The sequence below is a fragment of the Aspergillus fijiensis genome (genome assembly GCF_003184825.1).
Source record: "Aspergillus fijiensis CBS 313.89 unplaced genomic scaffold BO72scaffold_62, whole genome shotgun sequence".
NCBI lineage: Eukaryota > Fungi > Ascomycota > Eurotiomycetes > Eurotiales > Aspergillaceae > Aspergillus > Aspergillus fijiensis.
The window spans coordinates 93,663-106,109 of NW_024469038.1; the positions used below are offsets into that span (position 1 = coordinate 93,663).

At 49.1% G+C, this 12,447-nt stretch overlaps 6 protein-coding genes and 3 non-coding genes across 9 annotated transcripts; 2 read left to right on the plus strand and 7 right to left on the minus strand.

Moving 5' to 3' along the window:
• Window positions 1–429: 429 nt before the first annotated feature.
• BO72DRAFT_519061 (SDR family NAD(P)-dependent oxidoreductase) lies at window positions 430–1,429 on the plus strand (the record flags this gene model as incomplete). The annotated part of the gene is made up of 4 exons (XM_040949679.1): window positions 430–433; window positions 527–817; window positions 872–1,119; window positions 1,187–1,429. The coding sequence occupies 4 exons, from the start codon at window positions 430–432 to the stop codon at window positions 1,427–1,429; spliced, it is 786 nt and encodes a 261-aa protein (XP_040797262.1).
• Window positions 1,262–3,252, minus strand: BO72DRAFT_437892 (uncharacterized protein). The gene is made up of 4 exons (XM_040943367.1): window positions 2,759–3,252; window positions 2,425–2,699; window positions 2,253–2,368; window positions 1,262–2,183 (listed from the first exon to the last, which is right to left on the minus strand). Exons 1-4 carry the CDS (start codon window positions 3,072–3,074, stop codon window positions 1,469–1,471), a joined length of 1,422 nt encoding a protein of 473 aa, XP_040797263.1. The 5' UTR covers window positions 3,075–3,252; the 3' UTR covers window positions 1,262–1,468.
• Window positions 3,253–3,422: 170 nt separating this feature from the next.
• On the minus strand, window positions 3,423–4,386 carry BO72DRAFT_531210 (SGNH/GDSL hydrolase family protein). Its single transcript, XM_040950344.1, has 4 exons — window positions 4,049–4,386; window positions 3,920–3,965; window positions 3,668–3,856; window positions 3,423–3,616 (listed from the first exon to the last, which is right to left on the minus strand). Exons 1-4 carry the CDS (start codon window positions 4,260–4,262, stop codon window positions 3,463–3,465), a joined length of 603 nt encoding a protein of 200 aa, XP_040797264.1. The 5' UTR covers window positions 4,263–4,386; the 3' UTR covers window positions 3,423–3,462.
• Window positions 4,387–5,322: 936 nt separating this feature from the next.
• Window positions 5,323–7,096, plus strand: BO72DRAFT_500213 (NAD(P)/FAD-dependent oxidoreductase; the record flags this gene model as incomplete). Its single annotated transcript, XM_040948888.1, has 6 exons — window positions 5,323–5,462; window positions 5,529–5,625; window positions 5,680–5,722; window positions 5,782–6,192; window positions 6,259–6,795; window positions 6,861–7,096. The coding sequence occupies 6 exons, from the start codon at window positions 5,323–5,325 to the stop codon at window positions 7,094–7,096; spliced, it is 1,464 nt and encodes a 487-aa protein (XP_040797265.1).
• An 803-nt stretch (window positions 7,097–7,899) lies between these two features.
• BO72DRAFT_500214 (uncharacterized protein) lies at window positions 7,900–8,339 on the minus strand (the record flags this gene model as incomplete). Its single annotated transcript, XM_040948889.1, has 2 exons — window positions 7,900–8,026; window positions 8,212–8,339. The coding sequence occupies 2 exons, from the start codon at window positions 8,337–8,339 to the stop codon at window positions 7,900–7,902; spliced, it is 255 nt and encodes an 84-aa protein (XP_040797266.1).
• Window positions 8,340–8,969: 630 nt separating this feature from the next.
• BO72DRAFT_247249 (uncharacterized protein) lies at window positions 8,970–9,921 on the minus strand. The gene is made up of 2 exons (XM_040939985.1): window positions 9,441–9,921; window positions 8,970–9,359 (listed from the first exon to the last, which is right to left on the minus strand). The coding sequence occupies exons 1-2, from the start codon at window positions 9,705–9,707 to the stop codon at window positions 9,180–9,182; spliced, it is 447 nt and encodes a 148-aa protein (XP_040797267.1). The 5' UTR covers window positions 9,708–9,921; the 3' UTR covers window positions 8,970–9,179.
• Window positions 9,922–10,169: 248 nt separating this feature from the next.
• On the minus strand, window positions 10,170–10,242 carry BO72DRAFT_t253. Its single transcript has one exon. It is a non-coding gene; the product is annotated as a tRNA-Trp (tRNA).
• A 533-nt stretch (window positions 10,243–10,775) lies between these two features.
• BO72DRAFT_t252 lies at window positions 10,776–10,848 on the minus strand. The gene has a single exon. It is a non-coding gene; the product is annotated as a tRNA-Trp (tRNA).
• Window positions 10,849–11,971: 1,123 nt separating this feature from the next.
• BO72DRAFT_t251 lies at window positions 11,972–12,044 on the minus strand. The gene has a single exon. It is a non-coding gene; the product is annotated as a tRNA-Trp (tRNA).
• Between the last annotated feature and the right edge of the window lie 403 nt (window positions 12,045–12,447).

The following is a 12,447-nucleotide window of genomic DNA, read 5'->3' on the forward strand; positions in this document are numbered from 1 at the left end:
TAGTGAACAACCAGTGCAAACGAAGAGGCGGTGGCAGAAAAATGCACCAAGCCAAGCCAGCCTAGCACTTAGGCCCACGATGATGGTGTTGACAACGACCTTATCGATGGCAAGTCGCAAGGGCTTATAGAAACTAAAAATCTCTTCAATTTAAAGCGATTCCGTCACTTGTCATATTGATAGTCCAAAGACCGCAGATACCCAAGGTTTCGGCTGCGAACCAGTCGCATCATCGCATAGATATTAGTATATATAAATGGCCACGAGCAGTGGAGAAATGCCTAACTCATTCCAGCTAGGTCAATATGCACGGTTGAGATACCGTTTTCCCAAATAGGCAATAAAGTATAGCGCTCCACCAGGCTCATGCTTCACAGCTTGTAGTCCACGGCATCCTTCATAAGCAGGAAATGGCTCACTAGAGCTCCGATGGGTTCTTTTCAAGGTCAGAAAAGGACATAAAAGGCGCTTCGTTTCTCTCGAATGTCCAAAAACTCGAATCACAAGTTTTACCTCGCAATGAGAGCCCAGTCCAATTCCTCTCTTAGCCTCCAAGGCAAAGTGGCCCTCATTACTGGTTCAGGCAAGACGAGAGGCATTGGCGCCGGCATAGCCACTACTCTTGCACAACATGGTGCATCTGTTGTCATCAACTACGTCTCTTCGTCAACAGCATCCTCCGCTGCAGCAGTGGCTGAGGATTTAGTTGCTGCAGGCGGAAAGGTACTTGTCGTCCAGGCAGACATTTCCCGCCCTGAGGAGGCACAAAGACTTGTAGGGGAGACGGTCACCGCGTTTGGGAAGATCGATATACTAGGTGAGCTCTGTCTTAGCGCTTACCGGGATCTGATGGCTTACTCGAGGCTTGCAGTCAACAATGCAGGGGCGGGGTTTCCTGGTCCTGCACTGACGGCGACCCCAGAGTCTATGGCAACCACCTTCGGCGTGAATGTCTTTGGGCCTCTCTATCTGATTCAAGCTGCCGTGGCACACATGCCCCCGTGCAGCCGTGTCATCAACATCGGCTCCGTTGCGTCAAAGTTAGGAGTTTCAGGGTCGCCAATTTACCTCGCCTCGAAGGCGGCAACGGATGCATTGACACTTGCTATGGCAGGTGAGGTAAGTTGAGATGCATCTGTACTATTGTACAAGCATAAAATAGAAGAGCGTGCTGATTTTCCTTTAGCTGGGCCGCGGTCATGGCGGTATAACGATCAACACGGTTTCACCTGGTCCCGTGGATACGGACGGTGTGCCACCTCATGTGGCAGAGAAGATTCACAAGACTATGGTACCCATGACCCGGGTAGAAGAGAGGGTAGGCACTGTGGAGGATGTCGCGGATGCGGTGCTTCTGTTGTGCTCCGAGAAAAGTCGATGGATATCGGGGCAAGTAATCTCAGTCAGTGGCGGAATAGTGGGTGGTTGAGGGTGGCTTCAGATCAGCTTGTTTGTGTACTCATTCTAATTACATGTTGGCTGGGGTAAGTTGTGAAATCAACCGGTCGGTCTGAATGTGCAACGCGTCAACCCAAAGAATGCTCTTAACTAATTTCAAAGCGTCATTGACATCAATGCCTAGAGAACTGATTGCGGACCTGATTTCCGCTGTATACAAATTATTTGGGTTCGGGTCTGCAATTAATGAGACAGTCACCAGCGCCCACAAGTATAGCTTCAAGCATAGAGCATCATACTTGGTCACGGGTAGGAAGGCAACAAAAGCTGTGAATTTACGCTGCAGGTGTGGCCATTCGCTTGAAGTGAACCGAAAGACGTCTTTCTTCAAAGCTGCAAGGAGCAACAGGAGAGCCAACCGTATGGCTTCTCTAAGAAATTTAGTTTCTTGCGGGCTGGAATCAAGATCCATAGGCCTCGACATGGACAGAAGGAAGTGTGTTGCAGGTCCGAACAATTTGATTATGGTAAGGCTGTCTTCACGCTGCCAGGATGGCTCGGGGTGACGTTGTATTCTATCAACGGTGATAGCGACGGATGCCACGTAGTTGAAGGCGATCGCCACATCACAAAAAGCTCCGTCTCTGATAGACAAATCATCGAGCAGGCCTCTTACCGAGGGCGCTATAACATCCGGAGGGACCGCATCCAGGTATGCTGCGAGCCCTGATGGCTTTGGCATTCGAGGATGAGCATCCTCCGCCACACTCCCAACAACATCGAGCCTAGTCACGAAGCCGTCAGCTCATGTCCAACCTCCTCGAGAAGATCATATTGCCAGCTGAAAACCATACCAAAAGGCAAACAAGGCCACATTAGGAGCGAGACCATGGTACCCTCCTCTGCATCGAATGATACGCTCAAGGCCGGTGAAATGAGTATTCCATCGGTCGCCCATTCCAACATAAAGCTTCAGCACTAGTCAATCTTCAATACAATCGATTCATGAGAGTAAGCCTGCCTTACATCATGACAGATCAATCCCAGAATAGCGGTAATAACACCTTCGCTGAGACTTTCCTTGACGCTTCCCAACCGGGCCCTTACTTGCTGCACACATCTTCCGTAGTACGCTAGGCACTCGGAGCTTTTCTCATACTTGAACTCCTGCGCGCGGACTCTTTGGTCAAAAAACATGGCAGCGTTCGCCAAGGCCACGAAGATGGCGCTGGGATCGGTCAACGCCATGGAGAACCAGACGGAGCGAAACGGTCGGAAAACATAGTCCTTGTCGCTTGTCACTGTAGTTGGTAAGCTATACACTCAGATGGTAGGATGAATTGACATGTGGGGAGTGTACTGAAGTGCATCAGCTGTAGCCCTCGGTCGTCGAGAGGAACGGGGTAGTAAGCGGTATTGCATGGGTCAATGGAAGCCGGAATGCTCGTATTCGTCAATGAAGGGAGAGTATCGATGGCCGTTGTGCTTGAATTGACGGGCGGTCTCACAGACAAGGCCCAGGTTCGTGGCTTTCGCTGTGTCCGACGCGATCTCCCGATGTCCCGCATGACCGTACGTCGGATGGTGCGCTGGGTGGAGGCGGACTTGATTTCATCGGGTCGCGAAATGTTTACAAATACCCGGTCATCTTGTTGAGTTTTTTGTTGCTTCATCATGCAGGAGGTGTCTGTAAGTGTGGGGTAGGAAGAAAGGGAGCAATCGCAGGGTTTTGAGATTGGGTTCGATGGTAGAAAGATCACACTAAGCCGGGTGAAGGATAATGCATCCTACTATTGAATCCATCGTGAGCTGTTTGGATCCACCCCAAATAATACAAAGGTGGCGGCATTTTTTACTTAGTGGAGTGGTAGAAGTCATTCTATATTATGCACCCTCTCGTAAAGCCTCCTTTTATGTAGCATTAGTATCGTCTAACTCGGAGTTATCAGGTATATCTGCTCCCTCGGCCGTATTGATCTCTCTACCTCGTTCAGAGCACGTATGACTCTGCATGACAAGGATTTGAATCTGAAAGTCCTGGATACCCTGGTCTACCTCTTGTTTCTAGCTAAGTAATTGAATCAAATGGTCTGCGATCAAATTCCCAACAAGATCATAGCCATCTGGTTTCATATGGACTCCGTCATCCCAGATCTTCTCCTTGAAGTCCTGTGCAGCGCTGTGATAGGGGACCTCTTTGTGAAGATCAAAGACATAACTAATCAGTCAGGTCAAACCAATTATCACCTTTGAGATTTAGAATACTCACAAGCTATCAGCATCATAACTCAAGATCTGCGAGTTGAGCTCCGCCCGCGTATTATTCAACCGCTGATGCACTGCCCCGCATTCAGGGACTGTCAGAGCTAGCACATTGGCGCCGCTTTTTATAGCCATGGTCCAGGCCTGAATCAACCCGGGAAGGATCTTTTCAGCGGGGTACATGTAGCCGAGGTCACTGCGTATATCACAGATCAGTATTGAACAGAGGGTGAATCAGGAAGCGGAGATCCCCCCCTACTTTGTCCCACCAAGCATAATCACCCAATCATAAGATGTTGCTTCGCCTGAACCGGTTCAATCTTTCGGTTAATTTCTCATCGGTGTATGACAGAGGTAGGTAGGGAATGTCGGACGCTTGAAGGCTTACATTTCTGCTCCAAGCGAGGCAGAAAACGCCCCGGGGGGCTATTGACCATGTCGCCCGGAAGCCCGTCGACATCAATCCGGATGGTGTGGGTTGGAAATGCAGCCTTGAGGCGTTCTTCCAGTTTCCAGGCGTAAGGGTGGTAAGCCAGCCCATAATTGTAGTATCCTGCTGTCAAGGAGTTGCCGAAACAGAGGATTGACAATGATTTGCTCATTGTACGGGTGGTATGACGACGACGCTAGGCGAATATTCTAGTGGAGGGGTTCGTGTTGAGGAAAGGAGTGAATGGAACGTTGAGACCTTGAATCTTTGAAGGAAGACAAGGCTGGAAGGCTGAGGGCGGCTGGGCGGGGTAGTTTGCTGGTTCTTTCTGTTGCTGTTGTTGCTGTAAGGCTGGCTATCTCGCACCCCTGCTTCTACATACCTTCGTGACTGGTTCAATGTCTCAGTCTAAATTCTGAGATAATCCTCTTCAATCTCACTACATTGACTACATAAGATGAACTAGGAGGTGTCTCAATCTCCACCCTCCAGCACGCACAAGTAACAGTCACACAATGACGCATGCTTGTATCTGTGAACAATGGGGGAGAAACCCTCAGCTCTGCCAATATGCACCTCGATGCATCGATACAAGACATTATGGTTTATCTTGACAGGATTGTGACACAATATAGAGCTCCCCTGCACTGGCGGCCATGCGATGGACCCAAGCGTACCTGCTGAAATGGGATTTTACATGCCAGGGATAAGTATCTATAATCAATAGGACTCCAACTACTTGCTCAAAGCTTTCATTTCTTTCTCGCAAATATCGCTTATCCTGATGCTCCAGCTATCGACAACTGCAGTCAGCAGTCATCATGGATCGCTACTGCGGTAGCCTTAGCTGGCATGGTTCGATCGTCCACGGCGATCGCTCAGGCACCCAGTTAACATCGCGCAGCCTGGTGAGATAGCTTTCAGCTGGCTACAGATACGCTATAGAAGCTTGCTCTAGGATGTTTCAGTCGGTTCATGATTGCAAACTGTGGTTTGCCCTCGGGCTAAGGGCCATAGCACCTGGGCATCTATAACCGATCAAGCGCTCCGATTCATTGGCTGTCAGCCACGAATATACTAAACAAACAAACTTTTTTGAGGTGACCACTAATCGGTGAATAACAGAGAGTCAAGCTCAACAGCTGATCTACCTTTCGTGTTGTTATATATGAGCACAAGATGTCTCCCTCCCTTGTTCATCTCCACCTACCAGCCCCAAGCTCGGTGCCATCATGGTCACGATTTCACAGAACATCCCAGGACGTTGTACTGTCCTTGTGATTGGTGGTGGGCCAGGTGGCTCATACTGTGCTGCTGCTCTGGCTCGAGAGGGTATTGATACAGTGTTACTAGAAGCAGACCAGTTCCCTCGGTAAATACCATCCGTTCAGCTCTTTCTTAGCGATCTGTTCCATTGCAAGACTGAGACTTTTTCCAGTTACCATATCGGGGAGAGCATGCTGCCATCAATGCGCCATCTGCTTCGTTTCATTGACTTGGATCAGGCTTTCGACCATTACGGCTTCACAAAGAAGGTAATTTGTTCTTCCCCCTACTAGGGACTGCAACAACTAATCAAAGGCGTGTAGTTTGGGGCATCCTTTAAGTTGGATAAAGCCAAGCGAGCTGGGAGTATGGGACTACTAGGCTTCCTTCTGTTCCTATTGCTAATAGGTCTCTGTGGTGTACAGATACTGATTTCCTCGCCGCTGGGGGGCCCGACAACTACGCGTGGAATGTTGTCCGCTCTGAGGCTGACTATTTGATGTTTCAGCACGCAGCGACATGCGGCGCAAAGACTTTCGACGGTGTCATGGTCAAGTCCATCCAGTTTGCTCCGGATGCGTATTCTCAGCTTGGCAAGCCTGTTTCCGCCTCCTATGTGAGTCAACTAGACGAGTCTCGTGAGGTCAGAGAAATCGCCTTCGACTATCTGGTCGACGCGAGTGGTCGAAGGGGTTTGCTTAGCACCAAGTACCTCCATAACCGCCGATACAACGAGAGTCTCAAGAACATCGCCCATTGGGGATACTGGCAAGGAGCTGAGCCTTATGCAAAGGATACGTCCCTGGAGAATCAACCTTTCTTCGAGGCATTGCACGGTAATCATATGTTTCTTCTCCATCCTTCCTCGTCGCGACACTAACCGATCTTGCCTCAATCATTAGACGAAAGTGGCTGGGTCTGGCTTATTCCTCTGCACAATGGGACCGTTTCGGTGGGAATTGTGAGAAACCGCAAGACTTGGACTGTGAAAAAGCGCGAGTCTGGCTTGGGGCAGGAGGAGTTCTACCATCACACGCTGAACCTGGTACCGGAAATTCAGCGTCTGCTTTGTAAAGCAGAGCTCATCAGCCCTATTAAATCAGCTTGTGATTACTCCTACAGCGCCTCTGCGTATGCAATACCGCATGCTCGCATTGTTGGTGATGCAGGATGCTTCATCGACCCTTACTTCTCGTCGGGCGTTCACCTGGCCCTGGTCGGTGGTCTTTCGGCTGCCACAACTATCTGTGCTGCTTTGCGTGGCGACTGCGACGAAGCGCTGGCTGCATCCTGGCACTCTGACAAGGTTTCCGACAGCTACATCCGTTTCATGCTCGTGGTTATGAGCGCGTACCAGCAGATTCGCAGTCAATCGAAACCGGTCTTGAGTGATCTTCACGAAGACAATTTCGACCGCGCATTCAACATCATCAGACCCAGTAAGCCTGTTGCTCCTTCCTTGTCTAAATCATGCTTTTCAACGCGCTAAATAACGCATGTGTAGTCATTCAGGGAACCGCCGACGTCAGTCCGGATAAAATAACCCAGGAAGAGCTAGATCAGACAATCAATTTCTGTGCTGCTGCCCATGGATCGGAGGATGAAATTCGTCATCATGTGAGAAAGCTATTGCGCACTGAAGACACCCTGAACATGGACAGCTTCAGTACGGATGTAATCAATGGCTTCGTGCCGAATCTCAAGCAGGGAAACCTGGGTTTGATCAAAAGTGCTGCCTAGCTGTGAGATTGGTTGTACTATTGGGACGTGTCCATTGTTGTCATTCTTTGGTTCTTGGTGTTGCCATTGAACTTGGTTAGTGACTCGAGTTGATCATGGACTGTGCAATGGAATTGCCCGAGCTGTCAAAATTGTCCGGTTTTTGTACACTCTGTACCTATCTTCGCAGGTTACTGTGTGTTTAAATTGCCACTATTTTGTTTTCTGACTAACTTCGGGCGTAATAAGCTCATAAATAATCCTTGTAGGTTTTTTTGCCTACTAGAAACATTTTTGAACTGTTTTCCTTACAGAAGTTTACTCATAGCAGCATCTCGCATCTATGGTCATGATTGTACATTACTATCTACTAACCTCAACCCTGAATACGAGCAATCCTATCTTGTTTCCAGGTCACTATCCAAGGGTTATACACTAAAAGCATCCCAAAGTACAATGAGCTAGAGCATGAGCCTGTTCATAGCTTTATTGCTCTGATAATATAATCATAATCTGCTTGATACCCTCAATCGGCGACGCAAAAAGACGACCAAGAACCAAACCACAAACCCCACCCCTCGAAAAGAAAGGCCCACCACACCCCACACAGGTCATCAAAATCCGCAAAACAAGACAGTAGACCAAATAGAATAGTCAGTCAATCCTCGCAAGCTCAATCTCTCGTCCTAAGCCCCTCATGCCGGCCCCGGAGGTGATGGTTCCTGTTACTACTAACATTCGTGGAGGTGGTGCCGGCTCATTCGGTCCGGGAGGGAGGGCATACCTAAATCTACAAAGCAGAAATGCCATTAATCCTGTGGTCATCAACGGACAATTGCCGTTAAGTACAGGGGACCTGAAATACGAGGGTGGCGGAGCATTTCCATGACATGATGCAATTCATCTTCATTTTTCCGAGTATAGGCGATGCGGACGTTGGCAACAGGCAAGCTATTTCATATACTTTGTTAGTTTCTCTATGCATTGTGGAGCATGCTAGCAAGCAAAGGATTGGGAGTAGTATAAGCTTTGGAGTGAAGGGTTGGATGGTGTAAGGCTAAGATAAACGTTGGGAAGGCGAGACATTTTGTGGGAGTCACGCCCCCCTTAGAGAAGAGATAACTCACGAAACATACTGTCGGTCGTCGCGTGCGAACAGTCGCAGCGCACAGTGCCGCCCGAGCCGAGCGCCAGCAAGGATCAACAGAGCAAATTCTGGTATGGAAGCGATGAGGATTATCATGTCAAGGTAGGTCAGAGCCATTTTGGATGGGACAGGGAGGGGGGGAGGCAAGCTGAGGACGATGGCTGGTTTTTGAGGCAGGTTTTGAGAATGGACGAGCACTTGGATATTGCAAACTGGAGGTTCAAGACTTTGTGGGAGAGTGAAAGTTATCGGAAGTGTCTTTCAGGATGAAGTGATCAAGCCACGATTTTATTAGTTTCAAGGCGGACGCAACGGGCAAGCGAAGACGGATTGAAGAGTATGCGACTGCTTCGGTTGGGACTTTCGATCAACCCACTTGCACCTCATACGTGGATGGAAGGAGAGACTGTGCCTGCATGAGTTACCCAGTCTACCGAGTTGTGAGAAATGTAGTGATTTCTTCGGTTTGTGAGACGAGAAAGGATGTAAGGTAGAGCCAGATTCTGTTGTAAGGAGCAACTTTTGAGGACAGAACATTATATGGATCAAGACAAACGAGTAGTTGATTTCTGTATACGACCACTCGATACGGCAGCTGCGAACTGTTTGTCACCGATTGTGATCATGAGCAGGATCGGGGGGCTCAAGCAAGCCTAGACAAACTGAACGGAAGTATGCTTTTGGAGTGATATTAAAGAGAGCGAGGGAGCTTCTGTTCAAGGTCAAGGAGGTCTTTGACCTGAGAAGGTACAGGTGCTATGCATTAGCGGTGAAATCTCTTGTACACAGTGAAATAGATAGATATAACTTCTCTCTCCTAGTTTTGAGATATTGTTGTGCCAATTGTCAAGTATGATAAGCACTGCTTCTCTAAGACCTGTGCCGTGACCTTCGTACTCGGTGAAGATAGATATCGTCCTGATGGTTTTCATTGCACGTCCGCTGATTTGAGGTCCATCAATGATTGTTGAGACACGATGGCCTTGCTTGAAAGTTGGGGCACATAGATTTATTCTCTATAATGCACTTGGTTCGGGAGTGTAGGAACACAGAGTGTCCATAGGCGAATCGTAAGCACGTGCAGCAGGGTCGGATATCTGATGGTGCTGAAGTTGGCTTCCGCTCAACTTCTCCAGGCTTCGACTCCATCAGGTGACTGATTGCTCCAACTGGTTTTGCTACCGCCCCAGGTGGCTCGCACGACCCCCTTTTACTAACCTTATACCAATCTCTCCTACCGAACCAGGAAACCGCTTCCCTCGATTTGTTGCATACTTCCACCGCGACACCGGCTCCAGTCGGCGCGGGCATCGAAGCTCGCACGAGGCAAGCCTCACCAACCCTTCGACAGCCTTCCATCCCTCTCGCGCAACAACCCTTGTCTCTCCGGCGCCTCAGCCACATCCCCATAGTAGCCTGGACTTGAGGCCATAACGACCCACTACTCGTCAGACACATTGGTTTGTTTGCGAGCTGAGAAAGCATATGTTATCTACTTCAATCTGGCTCTGTTCCAAGAGAATAAATCTGATCAGAAGCGCTCACGAGATCCAGCCGAATCTGTTCGGTGTTCTTATCAACACGGACACGTCCAAGTTCTTCGGCATTCAACCTTCATCGACCATAAATCATTTCCGTCTAATATTAGGCTATGCCCCCAAGAGTACGGGATGCTTCGTAACGCCTCCAAGGAACATTGTACCGATCGACAGAAAGCCCTACATGGGTTATCAACTGCAGACATAACAGGAGAGCATTGTGGTGTCAACGGGATGTGACAGCAGGTCATCTTTCGTCCCCGCGCTTCAGCCACCGAAGAAAGTTTATTTCTGTTCATCGAGTCAATCCCAATGCCTGGGCGAGATCCTATCTATGGAAGGACTCTGCACAGCAGGTCTTACAGCGAACGAATAGTTATCTGTTCGAGAGTCAAAAAGCAAAACGAAATGAGCCCAGCCCGGCTCGATCAGGCAACCTTACGATCTGGAGTCGTACGCGCTACCAATTGCGCCATAGGCCCATTTGTTGACATTCATGTCCATTTTGGTAGCACATGTTCCCTGTGCAAGGTACCCTCGCCAGCATCCCGATCTAAAATTTGCGAGAACGCGACGAAAACTATAGCATTGTGGTCGGTGAACTCTACTGTGGCGGATATAAACCTGACTCGGCAGATCGCTTACTGGGAATAGCATCTCGCAACATTGATCGCACTCTTCGCAGCACTTGGAGGTATCCCAGTAGCTATTGCATAAAAGGAATAGCCTGCAGTTTGTGGTCGAGGGTGTTGGAACTTGCACGCCCCGGGCATTGCCTTCGCGATTCGATGTCGGGTTATGAGGGACCGGGATCTTCGGTCATCGCATGGTGTGCAAGTGATGCATGGATTGCAGGCCCGTGCTTCTATGGTTGCCTGCACGGGTGCCTGCGTAACGCACATGGGGTCGGATGGCATCGACCATAGACGATCCACACGTGCAGGAGTACACTGGGATTTGCAAGGGGTCTTTCCTCGGTGGTGAAGACGAGGAAATCTCGAGCAAAAAGAATGGATGAGCCCAGCCCGGCTCGATCAGGCAACCTTACGATCTGGAGTCGTACGCGCTACCAATTGCGCCATAGGCCCATTCTTGATGACTAAACATTTAAATGATGCATCATGAACGCTGCACAATGAGGATGGTGTCTTGTCCTGACTCGTTGTGGTCCGGGTTGGACGGCCAGAGGTGCAATGAGACATGATGGTAGTGTAATTCTGTTGCCCATGATATAGAGTCTCCGCTGTAATGCTACTAGAGGTTGCGGCACTGCACACGATAGCATAGAATAGAGTGATAGCTTCATAGTTCCTCGCTGGTCGGCTGTCCTGTCTGTGTTGCCTACTAGCAGTGGGGTTGGGCGTATTCTTTATTTTGAATGCTTAAGATCCAAAGCTCTGGGATCTTGTGGTATTGGTTTATCATTGTAATCTTGATCTCCGATTCGGCGACAGGTTCTGGTGATTAATATCAAGCATATCAGCTTTGCTGCACGGGATGCAAACAGATATACCAAAGCGTCTACAAGGGCAGAGCTTACGCACATGGTCGTGCAACCAAATAACTTTTTTCCCTTCAATGACCAGACCGATATCGAGCAAGCATTTTTAAGAGACACACATGAAACGGCAGGCTAATATTGCTGAGCGCCAGCCTGCTCGCACTGCCGTTTTGTGGACACTGTAGATCACGAGTACCGCAACGACATAGCGAGGAAGTCAAGTCTCGCTCGAATAATAATCTGGAATGAATGAGCCACAAGGAACTGTCCATCCACATCTCGGGGCTCGAATCGATGAGTACCTACCGACTGACAGAATCGTATGAAGTCTTCACAGCAGCATATGGCGTGGGGCGAGGGACCGAGCCACCTGCGACGTTTGCAACTTCGAACTCATCATGTCATGGATAGTTGAGCGAGTGAGGACAATGGAACGAGCAGATCATACAGCACATAGAAGCTGGCGCTACTGGGTCGCAACGGCGAAGCAGAATCGCCCAGTGGACGAAGCCTGTGAGTGTTATGGGTGTTACTGGTTCTCGAAACCGTACCTGACAACAAGATACATAGCTCCGCGTCTGACATTGCATAATCCTTCCGCAAGACAAGCACTTATTATTCGACTAGAGAGGCTATTCATTTTGACACCCATGAAAAAGACCGAAAGAGAACCTGAGTTTGAAGACGAGACAAAAGAAAGCAAAAAGAAATGAGCCCAGCCCGGCTCGATCAGGCAACCTTACGATCTGGAGTCGTACGCGCTACCAATTGCGCCATAGGCCCACATGGGTGACATTTTATTGATTACCAATACTCATGACTCAATGATTCCGTGACATGTCACTAATCATCACTTTCGTCGACTACTGACTCGACATTGAGAGTACCTCTGGTCAAATGTCAGACACGTCGAGTTCCTTTCTTCTACCACATCTACCACGAAGCCACGGTATGATCATTCAGCAGATTTCAAGTGGCCCTGAAACAGCCGACCACGAGCTGTAAGACAGGGAGACAACATTCGTCCCCGAGAGATTGAGCACGCCAATCTGGCCCTTTTGTTTGCTCGCATCAGCTGTTCATCTCGATTTGCGAATGCCAATTATGACTAACGAGTATCGTCGCACTGACTACGTCACAATAGCCTTGATATTGAATGCAACTCCTGCTCTCGCGATGGTCACCA

What these genes read in the sequence shown, in the direction of transcription:
- BO72DRAFT_437892 (XM_040943367.1), bottom strand. Translation starts at nt 3,074, where the DNA reads ATGATGAAGCAACAAAAAACTCAACAAGATGACCGGGTATTTGTAAAC. An exon ending in GCTACAGCTGATGCACTTCA is followed by an intron (nt 2,700 to 2,758) that starts GTACACTCCCCA and finishes TACCAACTACAG; the next exon opens with TGACAAGCGACAAGGACTAT. An exon ending in TGGGATTGATCTGTCATGAT is followed by an intron (nt 2,369 to 2,424) that starts GTAAGGCAGGCT and finishes CTAGTGCTGAAG; the next exon opens with CTTTATGTTGGAATGGGCGA.
- BO72DRAFT_531210 (XM_040950344.1), bottom strand. Translation starts at nt 4,262, where the DNA reads ATGAGCAAATCATTGTCAATCCTCTGTTTCGGCAACTCCTTGACAGCA. An exon ending in GCCTCGCTTGGAGCAGAAAT is followed by an intron (nt 3,966 to 4,048) that starts GTAAGCCTTCAA and finishes GAACCGGTTCAG; the next exon opens with GCGAAGCAACATCTTATGAT. An exon ending in ATTATGCTTGGTGGGACAAA is followed by an intron (nt 3,857 to 3,919) that starts GTAGGGGGGGAT and finishes TGATATACGCAG; the next exon opens with TGACCTCGGCTACATGTACC.
- BO72DRAFT_247249 (XM_040939985.1), bottom strand. Translation starts at nt 9,707, where the DNA reads ATGCTTTCTCAGCTCGCAAACAAACCAATGTGTCTGACGAGTAGTGGG. An exon ending in GTAGGAGAGATTGGTATAAG is followed by an intron (nt 9,360 to 9,440) that starts GTTAGTAAAAGG and finishes ATGGAGTCGAAG; the next exon opens with CCTGGAGAAGTTGAGCGGAA.